We start from the raw sequence: 25,692 nt of genomic DNA on the forward strand, positions 1-25,692 counted from the left end.
TCTCCACCCCCACCCCCTCCTTCCTCTCTGTCTCTCTCTTCCCCTCCCGCAGCGAGGCTCCATTGGAGCAAAGATGGCCCGGGCGCTGGGGATGGCTCCTTGGCTTCTACCCCAGGCGCTAGAGTGGCTCTGGTCGTGGCAGAGCGACGCCCCGGAGGGGCAGAGCATCGCCCCCTGGTGGGCAGAGCGTTGCCGTTGCCCCTGGTGGGCGTGCCGGGTGGATCCCGGTCGGGCGCATGCGGGAGTCTGTCTGACTGTCTCTCCCTGTTTCCAGTTCCAGAAAAATACAAAAAAAAAAAAAAAAAAGTTATGTAGTAATTCTACTGTTCTTAATCTAATTTCATAGAAAAAAGTTAAAATACAAATTTTAATATCACTAAAATCGGTTTTTCTGAGTGTCTCTTTGCAATTAGTTTGTTTTCTTCCTTTTATAAAAATCCTCAGTTTCGTATTTCATCCGAGTCGCACATTCTCCCAGTTATCCTGATTCCCCACACTACAGTCATTTCTCCCTTCCAAATTCCTTTCAATTTGTATTCCTATGGCTTTTGACTTATTTTAATAACTTTCTAACTTGTCTTGTTTTCCAATCTATTCTGTAATATCATATCAGATTACACTTCCTAAACATACTTTTCATGACAACCTAGCCCCAAACTAAGGGACTCTTCATTGCCTATAGGATAAATTTGAAATGAGTCAGCCTGGAGTCCAGGCTCCCAATAAATTGAACCCCACCCAGCTAGCCAATAATTACCAACATTATTTTCTCCACCAATTAGTCAGACCTCTCAAAATTACCTAATAAAACATGCCTATTCCCAGCGTCATATCTTTGCTCATATTGTAGCCCTGACGTAAATGTCCTCCCTGCACCTTTCTATTTATTCAAACTCCACCCTTCTCCTCAAATTTCTCTTCAATTCTCAGGTTTCAAGCCATCTCTGAACATCTATAGCATGTAATTGTCTGTAACCACTATTCTGACATTGTTTTTGAAATGTGGAGTTAAACTTCACTTATACAGAGTGGGGCAAAACTAGGTTTATAGTTGTTCATACAGAAAAAATAATACAATAAATGAGGAAAAAGGCCCTGGCTGGGGGCTCAGTGGTAGAGCGATGGCCCAGAGTGTGAATGTCCCAGGGTTGATTCCCAGTCAGGGCACACAGGAGAAGTAACCATCTGCTTCTCCACTCCTCCGTCTTTCCCTCCCCCCACCCTCCACAGCCATGGCTTGATTAATTTCAAAGAGTTGGCCCCAGGCACTGTGGATGGCTCTCTGGCCTCTAGCCTTAGGTGCTAAAAATAGCTCAGTTGCTGAGCAATGGAGCAATGCTCAAGATGGGCAGAGTATGCCCCATAGGGAGCTTGTGCTGTGGATCCGGTCTGGGCACATGCAGGAGTCTGACTCTCTGCCTCCCCTGCTCTCAATTTTCTTTTTAAAAAAGGAGTAATACAAGAATAAATTGTTTCATATACTTACAAACATATGCCTACTTTTGTCCCATCCTGCACTGAAAGCATCTAGCCCCAAGCACAGAAAAGAAATTTAGTAAAAGAATGAATTAATCTTAAGGTATTAGTAACATTTTAAAAGGAAACTCTAAGATTCATATTACTTTGGTCAATATTACTTTGGAAATTCAGTATAAGATACAAGATTCCTTCCTCTATTTAAAAGTCAATTAGCATCTTTGGACAGAGAAATGGCTGATTTCAGGGCAGGGGTATCTCAAGTACAGAATAAATTTGAAACACCTTATGACAGAAAGTAAGAAGGCGCTCATTGGCGAAATGGTGATAATCTGAACATCAAAATAGTTATATTATTAGGTTGTAACCCAATGAATAAATAAGAATCTATGAATATAGTGATATAAATAAATGGGGGAGAAGGGAAAGTCTATGGAATACCAGTAACTCTAAAAAATGATAGAATTAGAAGTCACTATTTGATATAACAGTAATAATCAGTGGACACAAAAATAGTGGGTAAAGTTTTACAGTAACCGAAATACGTGCATAGTCTAAAGGTATCTCCCTATAAACAGATTAATTGCAAAGGAAAAAATGGTAACTTTACAGTGGCAGACACAGTCTTAACCACATGATCAAAAGTGACAGCCCAGTAAGGGGACAAACATCATATGGTTTCTGATCTTTTCAAAGGAAAGAATAGTATAGCTATGATATTCCTGCCAAAAAATGTGTTACCTGAGTCTAAACATGAGGGCACAAACTCAAATTGGAGAACATTCTACAAAATAACTGGCCTGTACATATAAAAAAATTTCAAGGTCTTATAAGACCAAAAACCCCATGAGGAACTGCTCCAGATTAAGGAGAATATACGGATATGACAACAGAATTAAAGGCATGATCTGGAATTTTCTTCTGCTATAAAGTATGTGATGGAACAATCAGCACATCTGAATCAAGGCTATAGATCAGATAATAATGTTGAATCAATGATAATTTCTTGATTTTGAGAACTGCACTGTGGATATGTAAAAAAGTGATCTTGTTTTTAAGACACATAACCTGAAGTAGTTAAGGGTAAAAGGGTACCATGATTGCAGCTCACTCCTTACTGGTTGAAACAATACCCATAGAGTCAAGGACAAAGCAAATGTGGTAAAATATTAACATCTGGGAAACCTGGGTGAAGGTTAGACAAAGACGGGACTATTTCTGCCACTTCTCTATAAATCTAAAATTATGTCAAAATAAAAAGTTAAAAAAAGAAATCAACAAATTCCTGAAATTTGCTAACATTTATTGAGATTTTTTGCCTGCCATGTGCCAGGCATTGTTCTAAGTGCTTACCTTACATAAACTCATTTAATTTTTAACCACAATATCACAAGTAGATGTTATTTATCTCTTTTCAAATGAAGAAACTATGGCCCAGAGAGATAAAGTGATTTTTGCAAGGTCCTATGGTAATTAAGTAGCAGAACTGGGATTCAAATTGTTTATCTAGCTATTAATGCCATTATATTATGAGGTAAAAGATGGTTATTTTTGGTTGAATGTCAAATAACTTATTCTATTAATGCAATATTATATTTTTATTTGGTTAAATATATACCCCCTGGAGTAAAGAATAGAATAAGTTTTGCCACTTATTAGAATTGTATTTATTTCTCTTTGATCAAACAACACACTATCAGCTTGTATTGTATTCAGCATGTCTCAAGACTAGTTTAAACCTTTTTTATTTTCCCTGAAAGGGCAATTAGTCAGTTTAAAGCCATCAGTTAATTAAAGAGAGATGAAAAGACAGTCTTCATAAGTATGAATCCTCAGGAAGAAAACTTAAGACTCATTGATTTTTAACACATTATTATGCTCAGGAAGACATCCTAAAGTGCTTGAATTGTTGACATTAATTATTGGAATTACTGCCTTTTCAAATACTTCATAAGGTTTTAAAAATTGAAGAGAGTAAGGTAAAAAGATCAACTTCATGATAAAATTTATCCAGTGACCTTAGACTATTTTCAGTTAGTTACATACATTAGCATTTTATTGAAGACTAATCCTACATCAGCAAGGTTTATAGTCTGAATCTCCACCTACCCCCCATGCCAAGCTCAGGATGGTTTTACAAAGAATAATCTATGTATTCTTACACTCAATTTTCCTTGGTATCAGAGAAATGATTTGTTAGACTGCTGAGCAAGGTTATAGAATTGAGGTAACTAATTATAAAACCAGTAATGAAAATCAAAACCTATAAACTTGATCTTTTTTTTTTTTTTCCGTATTTTTCTGAAGCTGGAAACGGGGAGGCAATCAGACAGACTCCTGATCCACCCGGCACGCCACCCGGCCTGATCCACCTGGCACACCCACCAGGGGGCAATGCTCTGCCCATCTGGGGCATCGCTCTGCTGCAACCAGAGCCATTCTAGCACCTGAGGCAGAGGCCATAGAGCCATCCCCAGCACCCGGGCCATCTCTGCTCCAATGGAGCCTCGCTGCAGGAGGGGAAGAGAGAGACAGAGAGGAAGGAGAGGGGGAGGGGTGGAGAAGCAGATGGGCGCTTCTCCTGTGTGCCCTGGCGGGGAATCGAACACAGGACTTCCGCATGCCAGGCCGATGCTCTACCACTGAGCCAACCGGCCAGGGCCCTAAACTTGATCTTTTTAGGATCTCAAATGCGCTTGCTTAGAAATCAAACTAAGTCTTACAGAAATTTGGGTTGTAGTCCAATATAAAACGAAGACAAAAGGGTAATATTTTGTTTTGTTTTTAAATTTTCTGCTCAACATCTAAAATCCTTTTCTATGCTTGAGGGATAACCAGTTTATGAAGCACATCCCCCTAATATGCAGCCTCAAAATACAAAAACTTTGCCAGCTTCCCTTGCAGCTAGAGCAGGGGTCAGGAACCTTTTTGGTTAGAGAGCCATGAATACCACATATTTTAAAATGTAATTCTGTGAGAGCCAGACAATGACCCGTGTACGTTATGCATTATCCAATAAAAATTTGGTGTTATCCCAGAGGACAACTGTGATTGGCTCCAGCCACCCGCAACCATGAACATGAGCGGTAGGAAATGAATGGATTGCAATACATGAGAATGTTTTATATTTTTAACATTATTTTTTTTTATTAAAGATTTGTCTGCAAGCCAGATGCAGCCATCAAAAGAGCCACATCTGCCTCGTGAGCTATAGGTTCCTGACCTCTGAGCTAGAGCATGGGTGTATGACCTGGCTCTATTAGAAGCACTCACTCTGTTCTTTGAATTGGAAACTAGTGAGGCAAAGAAGCAGGGATGGGGACAGAATACATTCAAACATGGCTGGCGGCATTTCTACATCATTTCCACAGAAAATGATGGTAGCACTTTCAGAGTCAACATTCAGAATCAAAGTCAGCTGGTAGTGCAATCTGGGATGTCCCGTGCCCAGAGAGGACCGCTAGTGGTGATTTCACTAGAACACACCTGCCTAGGACTCTGGATGTTTCAGGCTCAGAGTGTGGTAATCCAGCCCTTCTAGAAATTCCCTGGGCTCTCCAACTTCCTTTTCTTTCTTTCTTTTTCAATTCCAGATTTGAAAGTTTCCTTATGTAAAAAAAACAGCTTTATTAATTCATATGCTATATAATTCATCCATTTAAAGTGTACAAAGGTGTTTAGTATATTTTATAAATCAAACTGTGAATGTCTCTAAAAATGCACATATTTGACTGCACTGCCTTTAAAAGTTTGCTTTATGCTAAGATTTAGAATCTATCAAGATTTACTAACCATGGAACATGTACAGACTAGTGGATTAGGAGAAGTGGAGCTACTGCGAGACATCTGTTGTGGGGACTCTCCACAAACTGCGGAGGGATACATTACCAGGGACTTGTCGGTAGCACGCTATGCTCAGCAGGGGTAGGGCTGCAGAGACTGTGGTTGGGAAGTAGCAGCATCAGTCTGAATGGCTGTGAAGTCAGCAGCAGCCTGAGTCAGGTTAGGGACTTCACTGAGTAGGCAAGTCAGACTGACAAGAGGGAAAGGGAGTTAAAGTAATGAGCCACGGGGTGTGCATTGGGTGGCCACAGGAGTGTGGAGGGAGGAGACAAAAAGGATGAGCAAAGGGTTCTAGGTTTCACTTGAGTGAAAGACAAGTGTTGGGGCATCGAGGAAATGAGTGGATTGAAAGCTGAGGTCATAGTGAAAAGTGGGTTGGGGAAGGGTGCGTCAAACTGTGTTAAGGATGAAACGTCCCTGTTAAACAAGAATGAACTCTGCTACTAAAGGAGCCCATGATGGAAAAGAGTTTAATAAAGCTGTTCTCAAATTCTTAAAATTTTCATTAAAACTGTTTGTGCTGACAGACAAGCAGTGAACCACACACGAATAACTCTGCAGAGTGAGTGCAATGTGGAAAGACAGGTGTGAGGCCCAGTGCTGCGATATCACAGGCATGCTAACACGGAGAGGTGACACCCCACTTCAGTGAACCGCACGCTGAATTTGGGCCTTGCTGACAAGTCAAGGAATGATGTCAGCAATGGCAAGGATGAGGACTTTCTGACTCTACTTCACTGACTCTGTTGTTAGGCAGTCTCATTCTATTGCTCAAGGTATATTGCATTATCTGAGCATGATTCCTTTCACTTTAGAGAAAAAGATACATGACTAAAGAGCAAGCTGATGTCAGGATGCTTCATAAAGGGAAGTTTCGGGGTCATGGCTAGGCACAGTGTTATCCTCACATGGTCCACGTCTGCAGCCTCTACCCTCTGTTCTCACTCTAGCACTCCATTGATACTGCTCTGGCTGAGGTCCCCAATGGCCATCTAACTACCGCATACAATAGGCTTTGGGGACGTCTCCCCCAGCCACACTTCACTGAGTTGACATCTGGGGCCTCACATCCCTCTGCTTTTCCTTCTATAGCTCTGGATCTGCCTTCTGTGTTTTCTCCAAATGACTCCTCTTCTTGCATAAACTCCTTTAAAGCCACTGTTTCCCAAGATTTCATTCTCAGGAAATTGTACTCATTCTACTTCCTCTGCCTGGATGGCTTTATCTACTCTCTGGATGGCATCTGACAGCAACAAACTGAAGAAACCATATCTGACTCCAGCAGTGCCTCCCCCTGTATTTAGGACTTACACATCTCTGATTGTTTTACACCTTTCACAAAGCCACTCCAACTCTGGATGTCCCAGAGAACTTCAATGTCAACACGTGCAAACTTAATTTCTCATAGTCCTTCCGGAAACGGCTCTGCTCTTACATTCTCTTTTCACTATCTACCTAGTTGTCTAAGATAAGAGACCTGGGAGTCACCAAAGCTCCCCCCCTCTCTCCCTGTTGAACATATCATATCCTGCCAAATTTACTTCGTAAACATTTAAAAAATGCATCCTCTTTTCTCCATCCAAACCACAACGGCCGTTTCAGCTATTATCACCGCAGGCTCACACCAATGCAACAGCTGTTTGTGTTGTGTGCCTCCACCCCGAGGCCCACCATTGCCACCAGAGTGAGGGATCTAAAACTCACTTTATCTTGTCCCTTTCTGCCTCCAGTCCTTTAATGACTTCTCTTTACAAGATCCTCATCACAACAGACAAGGCCTTTTATGATCTGATCTCCGCTTCATTTTTTTATATAATCCTCAAACTTTGGGTTTCAGCAACATGAAACAACTTGTAAGTCCCTGTACTTACAAGCTGTCTCTCTCCATCCCTGGGTTTCTTTGCAAGTGAGGTTCTGTTCTCTATAGACAGAACTGTTTTGCCTTCACTTGGGCAGTTCTCACTGATTATTTACAACTCAGCGTGAGCATCATCTTTCCAGAAAATGTTTCCTACTTCTACGAAGACCAGGGTAGTTGCCCTTTTCCAGATTCTCATTAAATATATTTAAAAAGTACTGAATACAGATGTTTTTCTTTTTCTAAATAAATACAATTCTGAGGGATAGAAATATTTAACTGTAACCCAGTCAAAACATAGTAAGGAAACCAGATTTGAGGAACTTAAAACTCGAATGTATTACAAAGCCAATAGATTTCATTTTTGGACCACTGATACCACTGGATAGCTATGTTAGTATATTGGTGCATTTTTTAAATTAAAAGACTATCTCACTTCACATGTGTGCATGTCCCTAGGAAAGCTATTTGATTTTTGAAAACTAGATGTTTTTCCACCTTTGTATACATTTATTTGTCATAATTTATCTTTAGTTTTCAATGTTCTCTAAATAGCAATGGTTTCTAAGTACTTCAACCAAAGTCCAACCATTTCCAAATAATGGTTTATAAAATTATTTCTGCCATTATTTATAAATAATCTTTTTTTAATTTCAAAAAAATTAAAAGATGTTTTGGTACTACGATAAATTTTGTTTCTTTTAAGAACCATGTCCTTTATCATTGTTATCCTTTACTATTATAAAAGAGGTGTCTTAGCAACAAATAAACTTAGCAGAAAAATTCAATGATTCATTTTGAATTTTTACATTAATTTTTTAAAAATATAAAGTGATGTCCAAGAGAATATATCTTACAGATACTAAGTAATAATCATTTCAGCATTCTGTACTTTAACTCAAGTATTTAAATATTCTTACAGCAAGACTATAGAAAAGATAATTTACTTTAAAAATCACTTTTTCATGTGTGATTTATTGCGTTTATAACATAAATATGTCAAAGAGAATAATAAGTAAAATACAAAAGGCTCACAGTTACTCATAGTGCCTTTCACATACTGAAAAGGAAGTCCTTATATTTTCTCAAATTTTTATAATATTTTAAACAAAATACTTTAGAATTTCCATCTTACATCTTATTGAATCAAATATCAGTGAACCTTCCCTATCTGTTAATCACTGTAAATTTGAAATTAAAAAGACATTAAATGTGTAGAAGACTAAGTGATGAGAATGTCTGAGACAAATCTAGTCTTAAACTTTTTGAGCAAACAAGGTGATAGAGTAAACAACTTTTTTTCTATTTATTTATGCATTTTAAAAAAGGTATAAATCAGGGGTCCCCAAACTTTTTAGACAGGGGGCCAGTTCACTGTCCCTCAGACCATTGGAGGGCCAGACTATAAAAAAAACTATGAACAAATCCCTATGCACACTGTACATATCTTATTTTAAAGTAAAAAAACAAAACAGGAACAAATACAATATTTAAAATAAAGAACAAGTAAATTTAAATCAACAAACTGACCAGTATTTCAATGGGAACTATGCTCCTCTCACAGACCACCAATGAAAGAGGTGCCCCTTCCGGAAGTGCAGCGGGGGGCCAGATAAATGGCCTCAGGGGGCCGCATGTGGCCCGCGGGCCGTAGTTTGGGGACCCCTGGTATAAATCCTATCCATCTACAGAATTCCTAGAGCCTCCAATTAATCCACTGTCTGTTTTGATTGCTAGGGTGTTTGTTATGAGCCAATTATAATCCCTCTCAATGAAGGGTGCCCTGGAGTGGGTGGTCAGACAGATTAGCTGGAATCAATTTAGGGAATAATTCTAACTAAAACACACGCACTACAGAATTTTTATTTTCCTGAAAAGGCTAAAACATACATTTATAACGTTTTTTGGAAGAGTTAAATTGTCTTAAGTAGAGTGCAACACACACTATTTATAAATCTGACTGTATATTAGACCAGTGGTCCCCAACCCCCGGGCCATGGACTGGTACCAGTCCGTGAGCCATTTGGTACTGGTCCGCAGAGAAAGAATAAGTAACTTACATTATTTCTGTTTTATTTATATTTAAGTCTGAACAATGTTTTATTTTTAAATAATGACTAGATTCCCTCTGTTACATCCGTCTAAGACTCACTCTTGACGCTTGTCTCGGTCACGTGATACATTTATCCGTCCCACCCTAAAGGCCAGTCCGTGAAAATATTTTCTGACATTAAACGGGTCCGTGGCCCCAAAAAGGCTGGGGACCACTGTATTAGACTGTTAAATGAATTGGTAGTACAATTTTCTGGCTAAGTAACCTTCCTTTTAGAAATAAAGGAAAGAAATGTCCAATCTCACATTATTATTTAAACATGGGTTCTAAATGAAATTTTGTTCTGATCCCACAAAATGAGCCATTTGGTATCACCCATAAAATGAATTGTACAGACAAACTCTACCTATGTGTCTCCCAAATAAGACAAACCTTTGTCACCTACCCAGAGACTAAGTCTGATTTTTTTTTCAATTAAAAATGACATAATCAGAAACACCATCGTGTTTTCACTTGGCAATCCAGGAGCCCTACTTCCAATTTTCATTTTATTGTTTATTTTTAATTTATTGTGTTGACATGGTTTCAAGTGCCCCAATCCCATGCAAAGTCTCTTTCATTTTATTGTTTTAATTAATGTCTTAATTATTTTTTTTAAAAAACAACCATGGAATAAGTTTTTTTTATTTACACTTAATGTGCTAGAGTGACATCTTAAAATTTAAAAACACATTTTTCAACTGAAATTGGTGAAACTACTTCAACAGTCAACTGAAGAAAAAGAAGAAAAATTCAAATGAGATTGAGTAAAATGAAGTCTCTTCACCAAAAGTCACTACTAAATTGCCAAATAGTCTATTTTCCATGTTAACTTAGAATACCCTATGATAAATCAGATGAGAAAAATGCTTTCTATTCTCAATCTAATTCTCATAGAGCCTCATAGAAGACGTCAAAGGCAACATTTCTTCAAATGAAATACATATTTTTAGAATCTACTCTGACTCATAGAGGTAACATCTAAGGAGGCTATAGGATGCTCACACGTCAAACACCATTCTATGGTTATTTTAATAACACAACTATTGTATTGTAAAAGAGTCACACGTCAATACTAACAATTAAAATCAAATTTTTACATTGTTTGACAGGTATGCTCAGTTTTCAAGGTTTCATACTAACTGAGTAAATCAATAATATGGATGATTCAGAATATCAAAATATTTCAAGTTATTAAAGTATCTTTTATATAAATAAATATAGTTTATCTTACATATTTTATTTATTACACATTTATTTTTAAAATATAAAATACATTTTGCAGTATATCTGCAATAATACACCTACCAAATTGCTCGTTATCTGAGTTGATACTAAAATCATGTAGTTCGCATTCTAGGACAAGCCAAGTCATTAGTCAATGAGGAAAGATACACCAAGAGTATGATAGCCAGTAGGGGAAGGGTGATCAGGAACTTCAAGTTTTACCAAGATAATGCAAATGACAGAGACTTTTCCACTGGAGGGGGAGGGGGGGTGGGAATGGGGTAAGGAGTACATGAAGCTATTGAATATTAAGAGCATCTTAACAAGTGTGAAGCTCAGAATTCTATGGTTAAAACACAACTGCCTTCTCTTTGGTCCACAAAATCCATGAGACCTAGTTAAGATTCCTAAGAAAGGTACTGATTGTGCAGTAGTTTTCTCACTGATGGAATGCTATTCACCTGTTGACACAACGGATAAATCCGGAGGTTACAATTTAAACCATCGACACAGGTTTGCTATTGATGATAAGGTATAGTTTTCTTTCCACTACATGGTATTTGATTTTCATGTGTAGTCACATGTTTGTCTAACCCTCCATCAAAAGGCAAAAAACAGAAACCCTGAAATTCCTTCAGAACACACATTTGACGTGTCTCATAAAATCCATGAATGTATTTGCCTTTGGTGTTACCTGCATGCAAATAACCCAACATGAAGAATGCATACCTTTCTTCTACATGGAAAACTCTTTGAAGTAAGTGGAGTTGAGTAGGAAGGCCACAATGCAACATCTGGGCACAATTGTTAAATTACTCTTAGTGTCAACTCATATTGACAACTAAAAAAAATGCAATGGATTACAGTGTGGTAAAGCAAGAAGATATCATTAACAGTAAGTCTACCATCTCCATCCTCCCAAGTTCTTATTTTTCTGGGTCTTGTTCATGAAAATTATATAAATGTTACCTTCTGGCTCACTCCCATACTCAATACCCATACATTTCTCTCTTCAGTGTGCCTAGAGAATGGTCACACTGGGAAGCTGAACTATGGAGAAGAAAGGTGTCCAGCTGAACCTGTCTCTCTCGGTGGCAGTAAACTCAACACTCAATAAATATGTACTGAGCATCTAATACATGCCAGGTACTCCATAGGCAAGTTATAGTCGGCCATTTAGAGAGCTGTAGAATCTAAATTTTTTCTTTTCATTTTCAAGTTTAGATCTAATGAACGTTAATCAATAATTTAGGACACGGTATATTATTAAAGTTATATCTATCTCTGAAGCCACCACCACACCTAAAAAATATACGTAAAACATTTCTATCTTTAATAAATTTGCGAATGAGTCTTTTTTCCCGCATTTTATAAAAATTTACTTTCACTCCAGATAAAAATCCTACCAAGGTTTGTTCTAGTTCAAGAGATTCAATCAAAAGGAAAGGAACTGTTCTACCCTGAATTTTCAGCTATATAAATAAGTGTCAACTACCAGTACACTAAAAGGAAAAGTAGAGAGTATTATTGCTGACTTTAAACCACTAAATAAAATAGGGTTGGGGTGGGGATTTAAAAGCTTTCAAAAAGGGAAAAGGCAAAACTGAAATGGAGGGAATAAGATTATGAATAGCTTCCATAAATAAAATGTAATCACACGATTTCCATTACAAGTAAGATTTATGCATTAACCTATAAATGAGAAAGCTATTCACGGTTTAGAACAATTCATTTTATTATGTCCCATCAACTTAGAGCTGATATCTAAAAGAAAAACACTGAACTGGGCTTTATAAGAAATCACCATCATTTACTTTACATTTTACTAAATTTTCATGGTAAGAGAAATAACTTGCACAACGGGAGGCATTATCTTCTTAAGGCACAGCCTAGTTTAAAATAACTCCCAAATTACAGATTTTCATCAACATTGTTCGAAATGTTTAAAAACACACAAGACCTCAATGTTAGCTTGTTACTCAATTTTGATAGCGTATTTCGTATTCAGTTGCAAAACTGAAACTGGTTGAAAGAATATTCCAGCATATTATTCTCAAAGGCGCTGGCCAAGGCAACACACTAAGTCCTTTTCAACTCAAAATGCAGAAAATGCTGCAAGATTTTTTAAATGTTCAGATCCTAAAGGTATAAGAAGTAAACTTAAAAGATTGAAATAGCAAAAATCAACAAAATGAGGGTATTGAACTACTTTCATTAGCAACCTTAACCAATTTAATAATAATAGAACATTAGAACTAAGTAGTCTTCCTATGCAGTTATGAAGTATAACTTAATATATCAAATCATTAAGCCTGTTTTCTATTCCTATAGCTTTGAAAAGCAGCAAATCTATAGGCGTTATGATCTATAATTTTATTTATAGTTTTTTAAAATATATGCATTTGTTATAGCCATAATGACCAATGACTAGTTCCGGTGGCAAAATCTCGGCAGGAAACAGATTTAGCAATTTAAATGTTTTATAAGTTTTTGTAATTGAGGAAACTTTTCATAATCTGACATTTGTTAAAACCACTTATTAGAAATTATGCAGCACAGTAGCTGTGGAAATATGAGCTAGCTTCACAATTATAAAGTCAGCCTATGTAGCCCTTCCCTATTGTATATAGTGGCATAAACCCCACGGCGGCCTATCAGCTAACTGGCAGGCAGGGGGCTGCTCTATTCAAAGTGAGAGATACAAGCTGCAGGGCAAAAACCTGGCAGCTCCCATCTGACCCCACAATCCCCTACTGGTGACAGCTCCAAGCTCCATGGCAAATTAGGCCTTCTCATATTACAATTGGAGAAGACAGATTCCATTAGCAGTATCTGAAATTGAGTGGAGAGCTGCACTGTTATCAGACTTGACTCATAAGCACTGCTATTAATCAGAGCTATGATAGCATTTATATATTTCAAGCTATCTGCTGCCGCTGTGATATTCTGCTACAAAGGGTTGATGGGACTTAGGAAAGTGAACAATAGAGCTTTCTGGGAAAAGCAGAGTAAATCAAGAAAGTCTATGACTTCCGCACATTCTGAAGGGATTGTGGTTTACATAAATTTTCTCCCAATTGGAGATTGAGCTCTTCCTCATCTTACACATGGGATTTAGTTGTCACTCAATGGTAACAGCTGTGAAAAGGTGAAGCGGCCCACCGCTCAGAATATTGCCTTCGCTTTTAAAGCAATTAACCCATGAACAGGAGGATACCTGGTGATATCAAAGGGATTAGGCCAGGCAGTGCATTATTAACATTTCCTTGAACTAATTCTAACTCTGACTAGCTGTCAGAAAAGACTCTACAGTCTTAAAAAAGAGTTTTTGCCCTGCTTTTTTCCCTTCAAAATGAAGTGCTGCTATTTGAGCCTAATATGGCCCTCTACTTATAAGAAAATGCAAATGAACCAAGCTCTTAATATGCTTAACCAGTCTGAGTCAATGCAATTTTAATACAAGTATGAGAGAAATATATGATCAATTAGCCAGGGATCAAGACAGATATTCTCCTGAATGGAAATTAATGCTCCAGTACTTTCCATTCTTCTTCAACTACAAAAACTTGGTGACTATTTGTTACTTATGCATAGTTACCTCTGAAATTAGGCAGAGCCTCACATTATTCTCAATGGCAATAATCTAAAATTCTCTTTAAGTTGGAAAATCCAAATGTCCCTTAAGCAGGAGATTCTACATTCTCTAAGGTATGGCATTTTCCTCTTCTTTATTGAGTGAAATCTTAGCGGAAGCTGCAAGAACAGCAGACTCAAGAGTTCAGAATCAACCGTTCCTTTTCCCAAAGTTTAATCAAATTAACTTTTAGCAGCAGCATAATGTTTAGAAATATAAAACTTATAAAAAATAAAATACCCCATAAATAAAATATGAGCACAAAACAACCCTCCAGAAGATATTTAAATTTTACTAAAATTGGATGTAGGGTCTTTGCAGTAAACAAACAGTTTCAATATACCTTTAATTAGTATTAATATTCATATATTCTAGATACCTGCTTGACGACAAGAGAGCTGACTTCTTACTGTACAATGTTAATGGTGTTAGAAAGCTCTTCTATGCAAGTTTCCCGAAACAGTGCCTTTTAGAAAAAATATTTGAAAAGCTGCTATTCAATGATTACTGACTTTGTCTTTCTTTAAAATATGCAGAATTTTTATCATAAAACTAAAACAGATTTACTTTCAATTCACAAAGGTGCTCAACAAATATTGCTGAATGAATCCTTCTGTGGTCCCCCATTTGGCCCCTAATAGTTTTTAAAGGACATGCTGGCTCTCAAGCCTGTTGAGACTATATTCCTTGCAATGTAACAACCAAAATAAATGATACAAGATAGGCCCTCATCTGAGATCATAAACCCTGTGAGTCTTTCCCGAGGTAAAGAATTTTTATACAATGCTATCAACTCCATCCTTTTTTAATAATACCAGAACATCTGAAATGTAAGCACACTGATGTTTAATGATGTGATTTTAGTGTTCCTTCCTGACTCAGTAGATAGGACCTAGTTCAATGTTCCATAGAAAATAAGTCTGAAATTCAAGCATGAGGTAATGCTGAGTGGTATTCATATTAATGACTTACATTAGCTGTAACTTTTTTTATTTGGTATTAATGGGATTTATAAATTTCAAGTCTGATACTTTAAAGAAATACAATATCAAACTCAAAACTCATTTACTTTAATGGCCTATAAAACTGTATTACATAGTCTTATATGCACAGATGTACACATTAAGAAAATGAATACTATTTCATATAAATGAAATGTATTAGATTAAATTCCCTTAATGTAACGCATGTTTAAAAATACCCCTGAAGGGGACAATACATAAATACATACAGAAAGAACTGGCACAATCTTACTATTTTAATTCAATCAACTACAGTGACACAGATAGCTTTCCATGTGCTGTTTTACTCATATGCTTTTCTGCATCAGGGCAAAGCAAATATATGTGAGTTCTTGCCAACCATTAGAAAATACTGACAAAAAGTGCAGTGTTAATGACATCTTACTGCTTTTAAAAGCAAGAGAAAGATGTAAGAAAAGGAAAAATTACACAGCGATTGGAAACAACGAATAAAGTGTTCTTTCTACCTAAGTCATGTTTACCGAAAAACTGGAGCTTTTTACATCAACACATTTCAACAGAAATTTGCTTTTGAAACACAATCTTTGTTTAAAAGGTACAGGTCTTTATGTCCACCCCAAGAGCTAAATACAGTGAATGCTATGTGAACAATTACCTGAAAAAAACCCTAAACCTGTTAAAAGAATTAATTTACTGCACACCAGTCAGCATTAATCCCACATGTGCAGTAATGTTCTCTTAAGTGATGAGGGAAAGAAAGAATAAAACGGTTTCCTGGATCAAAACCCTTCAATATTCAACAACAAAATGGAATGATGATTTGGTGTGTAAGTGAATAAAGTAGTGAAATGTCTCCTCCACTAATTCTGATAAAGGAGTCAACCTGGAAAGGAATACATTTACTGCACGTTGGGACTGGGAAAAAGCCGTCACTGTAATGGCTGTACAGAAACTGTGTCCTGCTGTTGGGTTTATATTCACAGAAGAAAGGTTTTAAAGGTTAAGTTCAGGTCATACAACAAATGAAATTGTAACAAGCCAGCTGACATTGTATAATGTCTTCTTCCACTCAATCAATAGGCTACTGTTAGTCCTATTACCATAGAGATGACTTGCTCTTTCCTGAAGGGTGTCTATTGTTTGACAAAACAGATTTGCCACTTGAACTAGGTTATTCCCAAAGGACATGTACCTTGTCAATTATTTGTATTCAAAATAATGAAGTATTTTCATATTAAAATGTATGTGAGATAATATTGTTGGAACCCTTTCTTAAAAGAAAGCAACTCTCACAAAGTACTTTATTACTAAAATTAACTCAAATATCCAGTTTTGTCATATTAAAAGTTTTTGATTTAAAACATGTATCAGTAAGTATATAAATTTATCCCTAAAACTATATATTAAAAGAAAAGGACTACAGGCGAGTCAAGCATAATAATTAATAAAAGATATTTAAAAATATGGAAAACCCAAAGGAATATTACTATCCAAAAGTGTTTGGATTCTATAAAGATAAAAAATTTTATATATGATTTTTATAGTAGTTTTCATGCAGAACAGCACCAAAAATTAATATACTGAAAAACAGAAAAGTTTTAGAAAGCAAATCCCTTTATTTGCATAAAAGCTTTTTATAGCCACACAGGATTTAAATATATATATATAAGTTATAGAGATGATTTTTTTAAATACAGATTTTAAACTATCTAAATACAAGTATTAATTTTCTTTAAATGTCTTTTTCTTAAATGTCTTGTGAAAATGAATAATTCACACATTCAATACGAAACAGGTTATTCTAAATTTCAGCCTAAATATTTAAAAATAAAAAATCAGTTTTCTTATCAATAGAAATGATAGATTCTTAATTATAAAAGACTCAGAAGAAATAATTCTAATAAATATTATTCTAATAATTTATAAAAAGAAAATATTTATAACATAACACAAATAAATCCAAGCAGAGATGCTACTTTAAACATTTCATACTTAAAAATTTGGCTATCACGGAAAACCTGTAAGACTAAACTAGAAACAAATGAAATAATATAGATAAAAATTTAGTCAATGATCAACAATTATAATATCTGAATCTGAAAGCTTTCTACGAATAGATTTAAAAGTATGAAGTCATAATTATGTTAACTTTCACCTTACTATAAATAATTAAAAGAGAATTCAGAAAAGAATTTAGCTTAAGGGCACTATTATGACTAATGCAAATAAAAACATTTGCCTCCAAAATGACATTTGAAATTGTCTATTCAAATTATACTATATTTACACACAAAAGTTATTTGTTTTATAACCACACCTGCGATCATTTTTTTAAAAAGTGTTTTAATTGGGTTTTCCTTTTGTAGGAAGTATAATTTGTATTTTTCACTATAGTCCTTTTAGGCATAAGTTAGACTGAGGTAAGAATGAAGGCAACAGAAACACCAAAGACAAATGAGTTTACTAACATCCTAAACTAATGACCCGTTTTTAAAAAGCAGGGTAGTCTTTCAAAATGAGAAAACCTTCCATCAGTAAAATAAGTGGGGTCTAATTTGCCTAATTTCCCTATAGCTATAATAGAACAAAGTGAAACCTTACTGAAACCACATCCCAAATTGATTTCCTTAGTTAATAGCCTCATTTCAAAAAGTATACAACATGTGCGTGTTTAAGGACAATATAATTAGCTCTGAACCTGACAGGCAGCTGCCCATCAGGAATACTGTGAGTAATTAAAGGATAGTTACCATTTATTCAAAGACAAACTTCATATTGTTGAATTAAACTGGCCCATCTGCATCTTCATAAAATGACAAACCTTATTAGTTCTGCCTAACCAGAGAACTGTGATAATGATCAGGTGACACCTTCACTCCATTGTATGAAGCAGAACTGGGTAATCATTTAAGGGGACAAATGCATATGAAAGTACTATAAATTAAGAAAGTGACACCGTATGAGTAATATTGGAAAACCATTGAAACAACAACAACAAAAAATTTTAATTCATGTATTTGGGCTATAAGAAAACTACATCTCCAATTAGTCAGACTGAATTTTAACTAATCAACTACTTTACCTGAAAACGGTGAAAAAAAGTAATGATGCAGCTACTGCTCCAAATAAGCCACACAGAAGATTGACTCGGTAGGCAACTGAACCAAAAGGAAACAGTACAATTGCCAGTTTGGCCACCAGAGTGAACAAAGGATAGCCAGGAGGATGGGCAACCTACGGAAAAATTCCCAACAGTTAGGTTTTCCTCTGGGAAAGGAAGGGTGGCTTTAATTGAGAAGTAGCCCTCTCCTCGGGCAAGTATCAAGATTAAGAGCCAATGACGAACTGTTTGAATAGTGGTTTTCTATTGTAATCCTTTTGTGCCGATCCAAATAAATATTTTCCTTAGTGGATTTGGCAGCGTCTATCACATGGTGTGTCACCTACAGAAGGGGTGACATATTTCATTGTCAATTCTTAAGCAGTTTGTTCTCTGGGTTCACAGTACATTAGGGTCATTTAAAAGGCTATTGAAAATAAAAAAGCAGGTTCTGAAATATCGAATTGGTGAGAGTTGAAAGACCACACTGCTGTGGGATTACCACCACGCTGACAGTCCTCAGGTCTTGCCTAAAGGGATCATGCACCATAATAAAGTTTATTAAATAATAAACTTATTAGAACTGTTAACCCGATTTATTTTATTCTCCACAGCTTATACAAAATTTGGGGTGATAATAAGCCAGCTACTGTATATATAGTAAAGGCTTTGCTTTATAATTTAGTTTAATTGGATTTAAAACTTAAAGTAAATTGTCACGTACTGTACTTATAAGTTACTAAAAACTGGGGTTTAAAAATAAATTAATCTACTTTATTCCATGCTTAATTAAACTTTCTTAATTCCTAAAACTGTTAATGAGAGCATTGATTAAACAATAAAACTAATACTTACTCCAAGCTCATGTGCGGCTGTGATCAGTTCCCCTGTGAAAAAATAATGTAAAACCAATAATTACTATTAGAAAATGACACTCCTCCAAAGTTTTCAAAATCCAAATGCTTGCATTGGGGTTTTGCATTAATTTGACTGGATAAACTGTAAATCTGCAGAGATTTAACAGCATGAATAGTCTAAGAATATTTTCTACCTTAGGTCTTATTCAACAAACTATCTTTGGTAGCTTTTAATAACTGGTCAGTAAAAATGCAGGTGAATTCTATTTTTACAAAAATGATTATTTTCCCTCCTGAATGTTGTATATACTTGCATATATGTTTTTAAAAACTCTTACAGAGCATTAGTATAATATGCTCTATTATCTTTCATGAATTTAGTACAAAACTGTCTGTAAAGATGTAACCTTACGAAATGTAGAACGTGCGGACATGACGATTCAACACTCCCAAAAGTGCGCCCTACTCCCCCCTCAATCTGACATTTGGATACCTTCTCTGCATTAATTAGGCTGAATACCATAAACAATTTCCAAGTGTTGACTTGCTCCAGGTTATTTTGGTAAGCTCCAACTACCATGACATATTTTTCAAACCATGTACATAGCCATTTATACTTCCTTGCCATTAGTAATAATTTCTAAAATTATAATGCATTAATTTAATGTTTGTTAATATTTGAAGTATCCAGAGCACAGGAACTATTTTTTACTCATTCCTGAACACTGTTGTACAGTACAATGTAAGAAATCAATATTAATTGATGATTTATGAAAGCTATTATTAGGAAATGTATTAATGTCCATTTTCTAGTCTTCAGAGAATGTCAATATTACTAATTTTTACTGACTGCCTAGCCACAATGTAGATAGATCTCTATGCTCTCTGGCCTGGACTAGAGCAATAGCAATGATCAATCTTCCACTTACATTCATATTGAAATAACTTATTAATGCTACCCCATAACCAATCCCCCAAACCCCCAAAAAGGCCTGATCATATCCCTCGTCTAAAATGTCTCAATGGCTGCTCCCTGTTTAATCAATGAGGTTTAGATTCCTCAGCATGACATGCAAGCCCTCTATGGCTTCAAGCTCCCTTTACAAGGATGATAGCCATGAAACCTACACTTACCTCCCTACAATCAGTACCCACTGTCCTCTGGAATGGTCCTCTTTTGTGCCTATCACTCATTTTCTTACCCAGTATTCTCTCCTAAATCATTCAAGGCCTAATTCAACTGCCCCCTTCCCAGCTAATTCCCCCATTGGAATTGATCACTTCCTCCTTCAGGGAACCTGTCTGAACCTATTTAGCACTTCGATTGCCTTATAGTCTAGTTAGTAATTTCATTTCTGTCTTTCCACTAAGTTAAAAATATTATCCTATTCATTTCAGGATCCTGTCAAGACATCACCACCTCTCCCTCCTCTGGCCACACACAGACTCTAATTCAAGCTCCAAACATAGAGGTTGACAGAACGGTGTATCACAATGTCATCCCTGCTACTCAGACACCCCTCTTAAGTGAATGACTGCCCACAACATGGAACCCCCATAAAGGTTCCCAAAGATAGATATTGCTCACTTAAGTCAATTACTTAAGGGCATCTTTTAAGTTATCTGGAGATATTCAAGAAAACCATAGAAACCAAAGGTACTTTTTGTATCTTACATACTTTTTAAAGGAATTGTTTATGGTCTAAAAATATTTAAAATGACTCTTCCCTTTGTAACTACTTGTCAAGTATATAGTTTTATTCTAGAATAAGATAGCACTTACGTCTTCAGTCCAAAACCATTTTAATTATTTTTTTCTTAAGTTTCTGTAGGTGCGAGAAAGGAAGTACAGTGAAGTTCAAATTTTCCAGGTTACTAGTCATTCTCCTCCATTTAAAATCTATCCAGAATTAACTTTTTTTTTCCCATTTCTCTGAAGCTAGAAACGGGGAGGCAGTCAGACTCCCACATGTGCCCCACCGGTATCCACCCGGCATGCCCACCAGGGGGCGATGCTCTGCCCATCTGGGGTGTGGCTCTGTTGCAACCAGAGCCATTCTAGCGCCTGAGGCAGAGGCCATGGAACCATCCTCAGCGTCCGGGCCAACTTTGCTCCAATGGAGCCTTGGCTGCGGGAGGGGAACAGAGAGACAGAGAGGAAGGAGAGGGGGAGGGGTGGAGAAGCAGATGGGCACTTCTCCTGTGTGCCCTGGCCTGGCCTGGAATCGAACCCAGGACTCCTGCACGCCAGGTCGATGCTCTACCACTGAGCCAACCGGCCAGGGCCTCTAACTTCTTTTTATCATTAAGAAGTCTGTATGCTGTTCTTTGCTGCAGTTGTTAGTACAATATAAGGATAAATCTGGAATGTGACAAACTCCTATCATCAACTCTTATCAAATGTTGAACTAAAAGCTATAGAGAAGATGCTACTATTCACAGCCTGCAACTGTATCTTTGATAAACAGCTAATGGGAAATATTACTCTTAAAGTTGAATATGATCAAGAGAAGAAGGGGAAGTGAATAGTGAAAAACAAAAATAAAAGAGCCTCCCCCAGTCCTTGCTTTCTCCCAACCTCGTATGCCAGGACTTCCTGAAATTTAAGTCCTTCTACCACCTGCAATCAGAATGATCTGCGTGCTTGATAATAATGAAAATTTCCTGACCATACCCCAAATTTACCTACATTTAAAAAAAAAAAACAAAAAGAAAAAAGACCATCTGGCATAGGGGCCCAAGTTTCTCAGGTGATTGGGAAGTACATTCAAGTTTGAGTACTATAGCTTGTTGTAAAACTGGGACACAAATGGGTGGCAAGCTCAGTTGTTAGCAGATGCTTTACCTTTTAAAAAACAATGTTCCGCCTGACCAGGAGGAGGCGCAGTGGACAGAGCGTTGGGCTGGGATGCGGAAGACCCAGGTTTGATTGAGACCCCAAGGTCGCCAGCTTGAGCACGGGCTCATCTGGTTTGAGCAAAAGCTCACCAGCTTGGACCCAAGGTTGCTGGCTCGAGCAAGGGGTTACTCGGTCTGCTGAAGGCCCACGGTCAAGGCACATGTGAGAAAGCAATCAATGAACTAAGGTGTCGCAACGAAAAACTAATGATTGATGCTTCTCATCTCTCTCCGTTCACATCTCTCTGTCCCTTTCTATCCCTCTCTCTGACTCTGTAAAAAAAAAAAAACAATGTACCTTCATATTATACTTTTTATAGTAATTATATTGTCATATATAAAGTCTGTTAAAGACAGCATCCTAATACAAATTCATTTTCCCCAAGAATAACAAATTGAAGGTTTGATTTCCGCCCTCTCCTCCAAGGGACTGGGAGTGCTCCTGTCCATTAATCAACTATGTGTATCAAGTAGCACAGAACACCAGAAGGCTACACAATGTAATGGATTTATGCAGTATAGTCTAAGACTTATCAGGAAGAATGATACATGCTTTATATTGGTTTTGAGATGGGTCTGTTTATTGACAGAAAATATATTTCATAAACACAAAGTTTCAAGACCAGATTATTCAACATAAAATTATCAATGATATGATTATATACAAATTTTACCAGCAATACTTGGAAGAGTTTATTTATCACTCCCCCAAAATGAACAAAAATATAGAAGCAACCACTACTGAGAGTCAAACTAAACAAATTAGAGCACCTCAAAAAGTTTGGTAACTCCAAGTGAATAGATAAGTTTATTCTTTTGAGAAAAACCAAAAACAGTATTAATAATGACAAGGCAACAATCATAGATTTTAAATAGTTTACACATTGCTCTATATGTGAGGACAGACTTAACAATTTTGTGAAATTCTTTGACAGCAGAGGTGAAGAGAGCATGTTTTAAAGTCAATCTTTCTGGATTCTTCCCTTGACTGCCACTACTTTCTAGCTGGGTGATTCTGGACACAACTTAGCTGTAGTTGTGTCATCTATATAAGGAACATACTGATAGTTATTATCTTACCAGGCAGTAGCTGGGAGGACTAAAATAACAACCCATGTACAGCACTTAGAACTGTGCCTAGCACATAGTTACGTGCTCAGTAAATGTTAGTTATTATTATTCATTGCACCACCATACTTCAGGCTCAAACAACCATGGTAAGTAACTGTCAGGGGTTGTCTTTTTTGAAAGGTCAGAACCAGCCTCTGACTAATGCTCTCAACTATGAAGTTATTTCTCTCATTTAATATAAACTTTTGAAGCATGGTAACTCCATTCCCCACCACACTAATGAAACAATCCTCCTACGTGTTCAATAGTATCTGAAAGAGTACAGGCCATGGAACATCAAGGACCCTCAGATGTGGGAGGCAGCCTCGAAGAGGACTCCTAATGATCCCCAACCGCCGGCTGTCTCACTGTATAATCCTTCCCCCCACGAGTGTGGCCTGGATCTACTAACTTCCAGGACTAAAATAGGGCAGTGGTATATCACTTCCAAGATTAGGTTACCAGCTGACCAAGGGGCCACCTCTCCTGACAGAAGTTAGCTCACCCAAACCCACTTGGCAAAGAACTGGAGTGGGCTGAGAAGTGCATCCTCCCCAAAGGGGGAGGTCTGCAGCCCCAGCCTCCACCACACAGCAGTCCTGTCCTGAGAAAGAGCACCCAGCTAACCTGCACCTTGGTTCCCGATCCACAGAAAACTGAACAAACGTCCCTTGTTTTAAGCAACCTAAGTTGGGAGTTATCTTGTTACACAGCAAGAAATAACTAGGGCCCGCAGCCTCTTCAATCTATAGACTCACTTTCTAAAGTGAGGGCACCGACAAAATGGCCATTCTTAATTATTATTGGATGGTCACTCAAATTGGCAGCAAAACAGAGGCTGGACCTTGTTTCTCAGACCAAATATAGAGAAAGAATTCGTGTGATTTAAATGGCCCACGGGTCATGATTTTCTTTTTAATAGAAGTAACTTGTTTCAAGGCGCAGCCTGGCTTCCACTATTTTAAGGATTCCCCCCCTCCTCCCCCAAATATTCTGCAAAGCTGGTTCCTTCTCAATATTCACGAGAACACCACCTCTTCAGAGGCGTTTCTGACTAGCCATTCAGAAGGAGCCACTGGCCGGCCCGGCTCAACCACATCTCCCTCCTGCTGTCCGCGCTGACCACCCCTGAATGCGCAGCTGCTGACCCGGCAGTTCCTGCATCTGCTCGTGCGGCACTGGAATCCTCTCCGGGACACCCGCTCACCCCTACTGTTAATTCCTTTGTCTGGAACACAGCAAGAACTCACTAAATAATCGACTTGGGACTGAGAAGGAATGGAAAGCAAAACTCAGGCCCAGAAAAGTGATCTGGGGAAGTATGTACCGAGGTCTGTGCGTCCTGTCAGGCGAAACGAACAGCCCCGTCTCAAAAGCCTGACAACTGGAGATCAGAGTTGGTTCTGGGACGCAAAACCCTCGGCACCGGCGCGTGGCCGGGGGGCGCGAGCCGCCCCGCCCCAGGGAGCAGAGTGTGGACCCGCGGAGAGAGGCAGGAGGGCCGGCCCTGAGAGTACTTTACCCGAGTCTCCCCCCGGCACCGAGGGGGGCAGCGTGAGGGTGAACACGGCGGCCACAGCGGCGAACACGGCGACACCGCCGCACAGGCCCCCAGGGCTCCGCGGCCCTACCCGGGCTGCCCGCCCCGGGGTCGGACCCCTGCCGTCGCTATGCAGACCCATGGACCAGTGGGGACCCAGGAAGGAGGACCCCCACGAGCCCCAGGAGTCCAGGCACCACGGAGCTTCGCGGGCAGCGTGAAAAGCGTGCAGTCTGCGGGACGGGCGTGACTTCCGGGTTGGTGCTCCGCAGGCCGGACTGCACCTCTCTGCACCGGGACGGGGGGCGTGCAGAAAAATGTCAGGCCTCGCAAGAACCGGGCCCTGGAAGTGTTTTTCACGTGTTGGGGTTTAAAGAATTATAATGTTCTTCTAAAATGTTCATTCTGGAAAACGTTTTCGCTTAAGAAGGCAAGCATGGGCATGTGGCTGTCATCTCCGTGGCCGGTTCCCCCCATTCTCACTGATTTGGTAAAGTCTAACAGAGACTGACGCTGGGTGGGAAACCGTGAGTGAGAAATAGCTCCTTCTGCCCCCTGTGGTGTGGGGTGAAATGACACGTGAGGACCAAGATCAGCCTCCTGGAGCCTAAACTACATATACCTGTACATATATGTTAAAAACAAGTGGATGTGTGCGCGTATGTGCCAAGGTGATAGCTACTTCTATCTCACGTGTTAAGTACGATTAATTGTAAGCCCGTGTGCTATTTTAAATCGCTGAGTAATTTTCAGAGATTAAAATACGCCAATTGGTCTATTTTATTTTTTCTGATGGCATGATGAGCTGAGAAACTTGAGTTTCTGTATTAGTAGAAATAATTCATACCCTGATGATGTTGTCTCTTATTTTAATGAAGAGGGATATTTTGATGAAGATATGACCAGAAAGTAGGAAATGAAACAACCTACTGCAGGACCATGTAGTGCACTCCTAGTAACATTTTTAAGCTTGCATTTTACATTATTATAGCATTTTTTTTCTGGAGTGGGAGGGGAGAAGAGCAACCTTTGTAAAATGCATCTCGAAGTACACTGAAGATCAGTGACCATCTA

At 38.0% G+C, this 25,692-nt stretch overlaps 1 protein-coding gene across 2 annotated transcripts in view; it reads right to left on the reverse strand.

The window, feature by feature from the left end:
- Positions 1-24,888, reverse strand: part of TMEM260 (transmembrane protein 260) — a 73,298-nt gene extending 48,410 nt beyond the window's left edge. The window contains exons 1-3 of one of the 2 annotated variants that reach the window (XM_066275162.1): positions 24,601-24,888; positions 19,069-19,100; positions 18,196-18,347 (exon numbers count right to left, since the gene is read on the reverse strand). In XM_066275162.1, the coding sequence (XP_066131259.1) occupies positions 18,196-18,347; positions 19,069-19,100; positions 24,601-24,760 (344 nt within the window). In that variant the 5' untranslated portion in view covers positions 24,761-24,888. The remainder of the gene's footprint in view (positions 1-18,195; positions 18,348-19,068; positions 19,101-24,600) is intronic. The other variant, XM_066275163.1, reaches the window with a different exon arrangement.
- Positions 24,889-25,692: the final 804 nt, after the last annotated feature.

The sequence above is a fragment of the Saccopteryx bilineata genome, chromosome 4 (assembly GCF_036850765.1).
Source record: "Saccopteryx bilineata isolate mSacBil1 chromosome 4, mSacBil1_pri_phased_curated, whole genome shotgun sequence".
Lineage (NCBI taxonomy): Eukaryota > Metazoa > Chordata > Mammalia > Chiroptera > Emballonuridae > Saccopteryx > Saccopteryx bilineata.